This window comes from Chrysochloris asiatica, unplaced genomic scaffold (assembly GCF_000296735.1).
Source record: "Chrysochloris asiatica unplaced genomic scaffold, ChrAsi1.0 scaffold00142, whole genome shotgun sequence".
Lineage (NCBI taxonomy): Eukaryota > Metazoa > Chordata > Mammalia > Afrosoricida > Chrysochloridae > Chrysochloris > Chrysochloris asiatica.
Genome location: NW_006408660.1, coordinates 3,020,135 through 3,033,009, shown reverse-complemented (window position 1 = coordinate 3,033,009; position 12,875 = coordinate 3,020,135). Strand labels below are relative to the sequence as shown.

Genomic DNA, 12,875 nt, shown 5'->3' with positions numbered 1-12,875 from the left:
GTCTATTAAAAGTTGTAGGGCTTAGCTTGCTGCTTCATTGCTATTTTTCCCTTACTTCCCTTTATCAGTGACAAACATGGTCACCTGTCAGAGTGCATGTGTACTCATGTATTCCCACTGAGTCTTAGTCTTGGAAGGGGGTTGTCCTGTTTACCTTTGATTCATCTAATTCTACCTACCTTTTATCATTAAAAGTTAAACTGACAAACTTTGTTATACCCATTTCTCCACAATAAAATTTTCAAACAAATAAACAAAAAAGATATATTGCATTGGGCAAATCTGCTGCACAAGACCTCTTTAAAGTGTTGAAGAGCAAAGATGTCAGTTTGAGTACTAAAGTGCACCTGACCCAAGTCATGATATTTTCAATAACATCATATGTATGTAAAAGTCTGATAGTGAATAAGAAAGACCATAGAAGAATTAATGAATTTGAGTTAATGGTGTTGGAGAATATTGAAAGTACCATGGGCTGCCAAAAGAACAAAATGATCTGTGTCAGAGTGCTCCTTGGAGGCCAGAATGGCCAGACTTCATCTCTCATACTTCAGACACTTTGTCAGGAGGGACCAGTCATTGGAGAAGAATATCATGTTTGGTAAAGTGGAGGGTCGGAGAAAAAGAGGAAGACCCCCAATGAGATGGAGTGGCACAATGGCAGCCTCAGTAGGCTCAAACGTAGCATCGATTATGAGGTTGGCCCAGAACTGGGCATTGTGTTGTTCTGTTGTGCATAGGGTCACTATCAACTCAATGGCACCTAACAACAACAACAACATTCCTGATGTAAACTAGTCAGGACAGATCAATTATCAATCTATGATTATTGGTTAATTACTCCTTTAATGCTTATTGATCCCTCACAGTGTCATTTCAGAATATATTTTTGTTGGTGTTGTTAAGTGCCATCGAATCAGTTCGGACTCCTTGCAACCCTGTAAAGGGTTTCTGAGGAGTGTCTGGTAAGTTTCAACTTCCGACCTTGCAGTTCAAATCGACCCTGCAGTCTACTGCATTGTTCTACAGCACCACACCAGGACTCCTGAATATGGAACTACTTTAAAAAAAAAACAAATTAAAAAATTTTTTCAATTCTGTTTTATCTTTAAGGTGTTCTGTTCAAATCTTTCATCATAAACTCCTAGTAATTAGGAACTATCTTTTCCCTAAGTTATTTTACAATGGTTAACACAAGCAAAATTTTGAAATGCTCTTCTTTCTCCTAGAGTCTAACAGGTCTTAATCCAAAAATCTTTCTTGACGTTGACCTATTATACTAATCCTGACCTATTAAACTTTCTGTGTGTCATCTTATAAACAGACTTTCATTCCACCTATGATTGAGAAAATCCACACCTCTCTCTCTGAAAGAACAGAGGACTGAACCATGGATGGAGGGTTACTGTATGATTTTTTATTTGCGTTACTTAAGATAGTTTGCTCTGGCATTCAAATCTTGAATTAAGCAACTCCTTGTAGCCTTTCTGTGTCTCTTTTATTCTTGGTGTGGTTTTATTTAAAGTGTTTCATTTACAGATAAAATTCTGCTATTTCCAGTGCTAAGGAACTATTTCATTGAACTTTATAGCAAACAATGTTTGAATAAAGCAAGTCTACTCTTACATTCTTTTTACCGAGTTGTGAGTAGTAACTTGCTATTTATTGTAATGTAATTGGCAGTGTCTTGAGGCATTACTCACATTTTTGCTTTTCATAGGTGATAGATTATACTTGTCAAGTTGGTCAGATGGCCATCATTATGTCAAGGTAAGCCTTTGTGTTTCCTTCCTCGCAAGATGTAAACTTTTATTATTCTGGTGTACAGCTGGGGAAAATGTCTATCACAACTATGTCTTACTAGACGGAGGGTCTTCTTGAATAAGAGGCAACAAATATGTGGCCATTGGTCCCATTTTCCCAGCTGGGATAGGGATGAAGTTTGATGTTTCATACTTGTATTTTAGCCCCAATTTTGCCATCAACTCTATGTGACCTTAAAACATCTCTTTAAGTCTTTAGAGCTTTAAATCCTTTTCCAAATCATGAAAAGCTAGGTAGCTATAAAAGATGGCTTTTATGATCACATCCATCTTTATAACATTGAGTCCCTTACAGTTATATGCCCAAAAAGGGACTGGATTACACCTAGAGTATTGGGCACATTAAATCAGAGTTGGTTTTAGAATTTATAACTGTTATATATGCATCTTCTCCTCTTATAGGAAACTGCTATATTTAGCTAGATTAATAGCTAGCTGTATAAAGTTATACTTTGGAAAACATCTTAGAAAGAGGTTGATGAGAATGAAGCTCATCATAGAAAGTGAAACAAACTGAGCACAGAACTCCTTAGTAGTAGATTTTTCTTTCACTTTAACCCACTTGGATTTTGATCTGACTACACAACTTCCAGAAACAATGTAGGAAACTGTTTAGGGTTCATTAAGCTTGCTATAAAATGCATTCTAATTTCACTTCCCCACAACTGGAATTTGTAATCCTTTTTATGAGGAAATTAAATGTATGTGTATTTTCAGAAATTGATATCCTGCTAAAAATGAAGGCATGAAAAAGTCTGGATGTTAGGGTGACAAGTTTGGTTGTTTTTCCTCCCCAGCCTGATACCTCTCTTATTGATGATACCTGTTTTCTGTCTGGGCAATACCAGTGAATGTTTCCGTAACTTCAGCCAGAATCACAGGTAAGTAAGGGCCAAATCCATCCTTTTCCTTGTAGACTACACCTATTCTTGTTTACAGAGTTGGAAAAGACTTTCTGTATTCATTCTGACCAAGGTGTTTGTATTGAAATGAGCAGTTGAGTAAGGTATTGTCATGGTTGAAAACACATAAGAAGAAATATAACACAAAATGACTAGAGGATAATGTGACTGTGGGAAGGAACAAGAAGTTATAGGCAAAGGTTTGCAAAATGGTAGGTAAAAGGGCGTACTCATTACCTTTTGTTGCACTGAATTGGTATCTCTCTAGTTTTAAAGCTGTTGCTGTACTCCTGTCCGTTTATTCTCTTCCTAGGTGTATCCTGATGCTTTCACCACCATCAGCCATGGCTGAACTCCTGCCTTCTCCCAACACATCTGTGTGTAATATACTTTATTTTTATGGGATCACCATTTTCCTGGTCAGCTTTCTACTAAGCCTCCTTACCATTGTGGTATGATGTCACCCTATCTACCTTGGCAAAGGGGAGAAAGAGGGAAGTAGTTTTGCTAGAGCTTGGAATAACTTGGAAGGATAGGCCAGAAATAGATTTCCTAGGGTCCTAGAACTAAGAATTGGCTAGCATATTTTGACAATGTAATTACTACCTCAATCTTTTTGACTTCCCAAATTCAGAGTAAGTAAGAGGAAGAACCTGTGCTCATTATATGAGAATTAAGCTCACTCTAGAACTCATACATGCTACTGTGGATCACCAAAAAGGACCAGGCCAGACAATTAGTAAATGTCATGTACAGCCTTTATACACAGTGGTAACACTGGGATATAGGACATGTGCCTTGATTTAATTTTCCAAATAATGATACAGGTCGTTGTTGTTGTTAGGTGCTGTCAAGTCAGTTCTGACTTATAGTGACCCTATGCGCAACAGAATGAAATGCTGCCCAGTCCTACACCATCCCCACAATTGTTATGTTTGAGCCCATTGTTGCTGTCACTATGTCAATCCATCTGATTGGGGATCTTGCTCTTTTTCACTGGGTCTCCATTTTCACAAGTATGATGTCCTTCTCCAGGTCCCTCCTGATAACATATCTGAAGCATGAGAGACAAAGTCCTGCCTTCTTGACTTCTAAGGAACATTCTGGTTTTAGTTCTTTCAAGACAGATTTGATTGTTCTTCTGGCAGTCCATAGTACTTTGAATATTCTTCACCATAATTCACATACACTGATTCTTCTACTGTCTTCCTTATTCACTGTCCAATTTTCACTTGCATATGAGGCTATTGGAATCCTGGTGTGACACTGTAGGATAAGCACTCACCCATAAGGTCGGTTTGAACCGCAAAGTCAGTAAGTAGTTCAAGCTCACCAGCCACTCCTTAGAAACCCTATGCAGGGTCACTGTGAGTCAGAACATACTCAATAGCATTTAGCTACTCAAAATACCATGACTTGGGTCAGGTGCATCTTAGTCCATAAACTGAAACCTTTGCTCTTCAACACTTTAAAGGGTCTTTTGTAGCATGTCTGCTTGATGTAATATATCATTTGATTTCTTTTTTTTTTTTTCAAAATGCAACATAAAAACGTTATTAAACAAAAGTAACAGGTAAAGTTCAAGAGGCACTTACATTTAAGAGAAAAACTGACTAGAAGAAAAGTTTAAACACCTTAAAGCAATCTACTTGTAGTTGCATTTAACTGAGCTCTGTTGCTGTGAAGAATACAGCTCATGCACAGGTATGGATGAATTATTTGTACATTTTTCAAGTATTCACTGAATACTACCTTATATACACATATACATTAAATTTGAAAACTATTCCATTGGTGATCCTCAGATACGCTTCATTTTTGTTGATCGTTTGGAAGAGGTCGTCTAAAGAGAAGAATATGCGGTTCTGGCTCATGAATCATGTAGTACACCCAACCTAGACTTTGTTGAACACCTAGTCTCCTCCACTCATCTTTAGACATTGGATGGGTTTTGGGTACTTGTTTGGAAAGCTCTCTGGGTAACATGACATGCCGATACTCATAGTGCTCGTCGAAGTGTTTGTCGGAGAAGTAGATCTGCTTGTGGGCCATCCTGCCAGTGGCACAGCAGGGCAAGGTGGGTCAGGAACGCAAAGAAGGGGAGCAGCCTCATTTGATTTCTTAATTGCTGCTTACATGAATATTGATTGTGTATCCAAACAAATTGAAGTAGTCAACAACTTCAGTCATTTCTCCATTTATCATGATGCTTTTTATTGGTTAAATTGTGAGATTGAGTTGCAATTCATATTGAAGGCTGTAGTCTGACTTTCATCAGTTAAGTATTTTAAGTCCTCTTCACTTTAAGCAAGCAAGTTTGTGTGTGTAATTTGTGTAATCACAGGTTGTTAATGATTCTTCTAATCCTGATACCACATTCTTCTTGATATACTCCAGCTTCTCGGACTATTTGCTCAATATACAAATTGAGTAAGTATGGTGAAATGATACAACCCTGACACACACCTTTTCTGATTTTAAACCATTCGTTATCCCCTAGTTCTGTTCAAACAACTGCCTCTTGGTCTATATACTGGTTCCTCATGAGCACAATTCAGTGTTCTGGAATATCCATTCTTCGTTATGTTAGCCATAGTTTGTTATGGTCCACATAGTCTAATGCCTTTGCATAGTCAATAAAGTACACATAGACAGGAGCTCTGGTAGCATAGTGGTTATAAATTAAGCTGCAAACCTTAAGGTCAGCGGTTCGAAACTACCAGCCACTCCGTGGGAGAAAGATGAGGCTTTCTACTCCCGTAAAGATTTACACCCTCGGAAACCCTATACAGGGTTGCTATGGGTCGGAACCGACTCGACGGCACTTAACAACAACAACAAGACATCTTTAGGTTTTCCCTGCTTTCAGCTAAGATCCATCTGACATCAGCAGTAATATCCCTCATTCCACATTCTTTTTTGAATCTGGCTTGAATTTCTGGCAGCTCCCTGTTGATGTAGTCCTGCAACTGTTTTTGAATTGTCTTCAGCAAAATTTTAGTTGCATGTGATATTAATGATATTGTTGGATGGTTTCCACATTCTGTTGAGTCACCTTTCTTTGGAATGCACAGAGATATGGATATCTTCCCATAATAGATTGGGCAGATAACGCTTCCACATTTCTTAACATAGATGAGTGAACTCCTGCAGCGCTGCATCTGTTTTGTTGAAACATTCAATTTGCATTCCGTCAGTTTTATTTTTCTCTAATGTCTTCAGTGCTGCTTGGACATCTTCCTTCAACACCATCAGTTCTTGATTATATGGTACTTCTTTAAATGATAGGACATTAACCAATTGAATATTAACTAGCGTACAGTGACTCTGTGTATTCCTTCCATCTTCTTTTGATAGTTCCAGCATCATTCAATATTTTGTCCATAGAATCCTTTAATATTGCAACCCAGGACTTGATTTTTTTTATTCTTCAAGCCTGAGAAATGCTGAGTATGTTCTTCCCTTTTAGTTTTCTAACTCCAGGTCTTTGCACATTTCATTATATTTGACTTTGTATTCTTGAGCTGCTGCCCCTCTGAAATTTTCTGTTTAGCACTTTTATTTCATTATTTCTTCTAGTAGCATTAGCTCCAGAGCAAATTTCAGAGTCTCTTCTGATATCCACTTAGTCTTTTCTTTGTTTCCTGTCTTTTAATGACCTTTTGCTTTTTTCATGTATGATGTTCTTGATGTCACCCCACACTCTTCTGATCTTCAATCACTCATATCTAATGCATCAATATCTGTTCTTGAGATGGCCTTTAAATTCAGGTGGGATATGTTCAAGGTCATATTTTGGCTAGCATGGGCTTATTTTAAGTTTCTTTAGCTTCATCCTGAACTTGCATATGAGAAATTGATAATCTGTTGCAGAGTTGACCCTTAGTCTTATTTTAGCTGACTGGTATTGAGCTTCTCCATCATTTACCCACAGATATGGTCAATTTGATTCCTGTGTATTCCATCTGGTGAGGTCCATGTGTATACTTGTCTTTTATGTTGTTTAAAAAAGGTATTTTCAAGAATGTCTTGTAAAGTTTCTTCATGCAATCTCTAGCATTGTGTCTATCACCAAAACTGTATTTTCCAACTACTGATTCTTCCTCTTTGTTAACAACTTTAGCATTTCCAATAACCAGTAATTATCACTACACTTTGATTGCATGTTTGATCTGATCAATTTCAGACTGAAGAAGTTGGTAGAATTCTTCAATTTCATCATTACTGGCTTTAATGGTTAGTGCATAAATTTGAATAATAGTGGTATTAACTCCTCTTCCTTGTAGGCATATGGAAATTATCCTATCATAGACAACATTGTGCTTCAAAATAAATCTTGAGATATTCTTTTTGATAATAAATGCAAATACCATCCCTCTTCAATTTGTTGTTCCTAGCATAGTAAACCATATGATCGTCCTATTCAAAATGGCCAATACCAGTCCATACCAATACCATGCCTAAAATATGAATTTGTATGTGTTACATTTCATTTTTACAACTTCCAATTTTCCTAGATTCATATCTACACTCCAGATTGTTGATGGATTTTTGCAGCTACTTCTTCTCATTCTGAGTTGAGCCACATCAGCAAATGAAGCTTAACTTCATCTATGTCGTTAAGGTCAACTGTCTTCCCCATTTGTGTTTTGAGCACCTTCCAACCTGAGGGGATTGTGTTCTGGCACTATGTCTGACAATGTTCTTCTGCATTTTGTAAGATTTTCATTTGGTAGTAGTCTACCTCTCCCTCTTCATAAATTGTCTTAGTCTATAAGCTCTGCTGAAACCTGTCCACCATGAGTGAACCTGCTAGTATATGCCATCCAGTTGCATCGCTTCAGGATCACTGCAATACACATGCTACCAAAGTACGGCAAACTGACATAGTGATGCTGTATCGGCTTTCCCAGAAGTGGTTGATGGGTTTAAATCCCCAGCCTTGTAGTTCAATAGTTATCCTAAGCACCATACCAGAGTATGACATTGTTGTTGTTGTTGTTAAGTGCCGTTGAGTCTGTTCCAACCCATAGCGACCCTGTGTAGGGTTTCCGAGGAGCAGCTGGTGAGGTTGAACTGCCAACCTTGCAGTTCAAACAGTTTTGCAGTCTGGCGCATTAACCCACAGCGCCACACCAGAACTCCAGAGTATGACATTAGCTCAGCTCAGTCAGTAGCTTTATAAAGAGAGCACAATAACTGATTTATTTTAAATGGCTTATATTTGGAGCTAATCAACAAAAGAGAGATGGGATATCCCAAAGCCTGGTACCATGAGATTCCTGTTTGCATCAGAAGAGTCCACTTTCAGAAATAGGAATCTAAATTATTTTTAAATCAATAGTTGGCAAACTGATTCTACCAGACATAACTATTTTTAAATGAGATCAAGTCTCCTTTTGATTCTTATGTCTGTGGGGAAAGGAAACTACATGGCTGAGCTTAATTAACTATGTCACTAGATTATTATTTAAAGAGCAAATCTGGATTATTAGGGGAAAGATTCAGATTTGGTCACATTTGTTATGGAGATTATTACCCACGCGTAAAAGTTATTGGGCTTCTGAAGAGATTTATATTTCTTTCATTAGTGAAATTTTATTCAGATAGCGTCTGCATGGAAGAGAAAAACAATGTATTCACCACCTAAGGGCAAGAAGAGACTTTTTTAAACTTCTTTTTTCACGCATAGCTGAGAATTAACACTGAACCTCAAAGTCGGTTTGAACCACAAGATCAGCGGTTCAAACCCACCAGCTGTTCCTCGGAAACCTTATACAAGGTCACTATGAGTTGGAAATGACTTCACAGCACTTAAAAACAACAACAATGGTACTAAAGTATTTATTGTTTGGTGTTGATATAGAACATTTTAAAACACAAATTCTAATAAAATATCTTAAAAGAGGATCGTATTATATATTAGTTTTCTTTTTTTTTTTTAAAGTGGGTTTGGGTTTGGTTTGCATATTGTAATTTTTACCTGTAGGCTGGAAGTGAGTCCTATTGTGGTGCTGTAGGATAAGCACATGTCTGGTAGCCACATCTCTGAAACCCTACATAGGGTCTATTTGAGTCAGAATTGACTCAGTGGTACATAACAAAAACAACAAGAATGGGCATGAAGGAATTCACAGTAGAGGGGAAGCCTGAGGGTTGATGTAAGGTTCAAGTATTGAACATATGACAAATAATATATATCTGTCTATTTTCCTGGCCAACTAAAAGTTCTCTCTGAATATAATTTTCTTTCAACCAAAGCCTGATCTCTGATGGTGAAGACAAGAGAATGATTCTTTTCTGCTGTGAGAGTCTAAGAGAATAATCTCTCTAAAGTGATAGATAGGGACAAGGTGCTTGGAAGTTTTATCAAGCCTGAGGCAAACTCTTTCTGCTACACCTAGGTCGTACTCATTCGAGCACAGATACTGTATAAGAGGTTCATAAAATCAACTGGCTTACTGGGAAGTGAACAATGGGCAGTGATTCACGTTATGGAGCAGCGAGTGCGTTTCTACCCAGTGGCTTTCTTTTGCTGCTGGGGACCAGGTGGGTATCTAAAGGGGGAAGAGCTGGGCAGAGAAGTGGGCAACTATTGGGTTCTGGCAAGGCAAAATAGAAGTACAAAGAAAAATTATTACAAGTGCCTGTCTAGTTTGTAAACTTCACTTTGACCTCACCGATATTTTCTATTTCTTTTTTTTTTTCTTTTCTTTTTTCACTAGATCAGGGTAATTTAGACAGAAGATATAACATGATATATGAGAAGAAAAGCATTCTGACAAAACAGGCAGAGATATTAATGCCTGCCCTTCTAGTACATTAGGTTGTAGTGAGGATCAGATTATTTAATGTTTATTAAAGAGTTTGTTAAACTCTAAAATGCTAAGTAGTATAAAGTATTAACTTTCCATAATGTGTCTTTCCACCATTGTTGTTGTTGTTGTTATGTGCCGTGGAGTCCGTTCTGACTCATAGCAACCCTGTACAGGGTTTCCAAGGCTGTAATTCTTTACGGGAGCAGAAAGCCTCATCTTTCTCCCACGGAACAGCTGGTAGTATCAAACTGCTTACCATGAGATTAGCAGCCTGATTCGTAACCACTACACTACCAGAGCTCCTTTACTACACTAATAATCTTCAAAGTTTAATCAATAAGGGAAAAAAAATTGCAGTCCAATGTCCTGTAGTTTGCTGGTCTTCATAATGCATAAAAGAGGGGGTTTCAAAAAGTTCATAGAAAAATGGAATTAAAAGATAATAAACCATGAGAACATCAGTCTCCGTACCCCTGAGACTAGAAGAATTACATGGTGCCCAGCTGCCACCTATTAAGGAGATCACATTAGACGGTCCTATACAGGGTCCCTGTGAGTCCTGGAGAAAAATGTGGAACAAAACTCAAAATCATAAAAAAGACCAGGTTTACCAGTGGGATAGACATTGGTAGAATTTCTGAGTCTATCCCCCTTAGTCCCCTTTCAGATCTGGAAATGAACTCATCCCCATTGCTCAATTTCATACATACAATAGACAGGTCTATTATTATTGTTGTTAAGTGCTGTCAAGTCAACTCTGACTCATAGCAACCCTGTATAGGGTTTCTGAGGAGCAGCTGATGGGTTTGAACTGCCGACCTTGTGGTTAGCAGTCTAGTGCTTATCCAATAGCACCACAACAATTTCCCATGGACAGATCTACAAAGGGAATAATAACATATGGAAAGTATGCACATGTTAGAGTAATCAACCATTTGAAATCAAAAGTGTAGTATTTACCCAAGGACAGCATTCAGAATCTGGTTTAGGACAAAAGGAGGAGTGGCAACAGGTAACACAAAGGAGGAAGTGGGATAAGTGATGTTAATTGTAGAGATTGCAATCAATGAGATGAAACAAAATGTGTATGAATTGTTGAATGGAAAGCAGATATGCTCTGTAAACTTTCACCCATTTCATAATAAAAAGTTTTTTTAAAAAGATAATGGAATTTTTCCATGAACTTTTTGAAGCCCCTTCATGGCTTTCGTTCTGTGTCATTCCACAGTAATGCTTAGGCATGTATACTAAGAAATGGTATGTTTTGGACTGACAGCAAGATTTATGCTTTTGTGTTCACAGCTGTCATTCTGGTGATTATAAAGGTGACCAGACCACAAGATACCAAGCTTCACATGGTTCTCTATGTTTTCCAGGTAACATCTTCAACATGTAGGATTTGTATCTACTTATCTCGTATACTTCTTTCAGTCAGTATGTACAATTAGATTTCTGCATTGCAAAACAGAAAATTTATTGTTTACATTGTTATGAAAAAATGTGAAATTTTCCTTTCAGATGAAAAAATAGATGCTGTTATTAGAGTGCTGCCATACATTCCACAGCTTATATCTGGTCAGCTTCATTTCATTGATATATTTCTAAAGGATTGGCAGCAAAAAGTAAGGACCTGCTAGGGCTTCTTTTTTTTTTTTAATTACCAATAATGACAGGATTCATTCTTATCCATTGTGAAATGAATGGGATAAGTTAGCTACAGAATAGGGGAAATGGAATGTTTTTCTCTTTTCTTCCTTTATCAGAGTTAAGACTCACAGGACAGTTTTCTCAAACTTGACCTGGGATATGGAGTAGTGAGGAGGGAGTATGGAGGCCATTTTATGGTGTATATATATACACCCACTCCTCATTTATTGATTATCTTGTTATCCAACATCTCACATTTATTACAGTAGTGAAAAATCTACTCTCTATTTTGCACATTAACAGCTCATGCCTGACACTAATGAATGCCAAGGTTCAAGGGGAGAAGAGAATAACACTGGCTGTGACTGTTACAGCCGTGTATCAGCTTAGCTGGGCCATGATTCTCAGTGATTTGGCAGTTATGTGATGATGTAATCTGGCAGTTTTATAATGATGTAGTCATCTTCCATTTTGTGACCCATGTGGCTATACTCCATTTCCACATAACGATCTGGTCTTTGGAACCCTAACGTGTCGATAAGAGAGGGGTGACCAACTCTCAGTCATCCATGACAAGAAAGAATGTAAAGAGTGAGTTCAGGAAAATCTAGAAATATATATAAAAAATAGATGATTGATCTGAATTCTGGGATAGAGGAAATACAATGATGCTTTGTAAGTAAAGGGAATCGGGACTGTTCCTTGGGTCTCTGAATACTTGAAGAATGAGCTCCATCACTCCTTCATCTTCTTCAGGCTCTAACAGCAGCATCCCAGGGCCTGCTCAACTGTGGAGTGTATGGCTGGACACAGCACAAGTTCCACCATCTAAAGCAAGAGGCTCGACGTGATGCAGACACCCAGACACCATTATTATGCTCACAGAAGAGATTCTATAGCAGAGGGCCAGGCCCATCAGAGTCTACCCTTGCTTGTGCTACCAGCACCTCTGCTATTCTTTGAAACTTTAATACTGAGCATTCAGGAACTAGAGTTATTCCACACAAATGGATTGGGAAGAATATTGGAGAAAGATATCGTGTAAGTCTTTTATATTATAACCATACCCTAAATTATGGAACTGGAAGGGAATACAGTAAGCTATTCTGGATAAATTGGGAAGGATCTTGCCAGTTCTTCCAGACTCATTAGTGGTCCTTAAAAGCCTCTATTCAGAGAGATGAAGCCACCTTTCATCTAATAGCTAGACCCAGATTACCTCAAGAATACTAGATTTGTTTAAATATCTTGAAGAAAAAATAAATTCCAAGTAATTTTGTATATGTGTCATTTTCAAGCTCTTTGTGGTTGTAGGGGGAGACATTTAGCAACTTTCTCAGATCCTGCTGTTGCGTATTGCACTGCTCACCACAGGGTTGACAGTACAAACCCATCAGCTGCTCCTTGGAAACCCTATACAGGGTCACTAAGAGTCTGAACCAACTTGATGCACTTAACAACAATAGAAAACTGCTGCTATTATCTCTTTGAGGTTGTACATAGAAAGTAGTAGGTTTCTGTTCTTTAAAACATTTCAGAAACTGAGAAGAAGCAAGGACAACAGCTATCAAAAAGTAACAGTCGCCTCCTCAAACACACTATATCCTAGCCTCTTACACGAGGGGACTTCAAAAAAATTCATGGAGAAATTCCATTTTGTTTTTTTCCCATTATCTTTTTTTTTT

The 12,875-nt window shown here is 37.8% G+C and overlaps 1 protein-coding gene across 1 annotated transcript in view; it reads left to right on the top strand.

Annotated features, from left to right (window-relative positions):
* TMEM116 (transmembrane protein 116) overlaps positions 1 to 12,153 on the top strand; it is a 48,064-nt gene extending 35,911 nt beyond the window's left edge. The window contains exons 4-9 of the mRNA XM_006870507.1: positions 1,721 to 1,770; positions 2,621 to 2,704; positions 3,039 to 3,177; positions 9,130 to 9,274; positions 10,846 to 10,919; positions 11,947 to 12,153. Of these exons, the coding sequence (XP_006870569.1) occupies positions 1,721 to 1,770; positions 2,621 to 2,704; positions 3,039 to 3,177; positions 9,130 to 9,274; positions 10,846 to 10,919; positions 11,947 to 12,153 (699 nt within the window). The remainder of the gene's footprint in view (positions 1 to 1,720; positions 1,771 to 2,620; positions 2,705 to 3,038; positions 3,178 to 9,129; positions 9,275 to 10,845; positions 10,920 to 11,946) is intronic.
* The last annotated feature ends 722 nt before the right edge of the window (positions 12,154 to 12,875 follow it).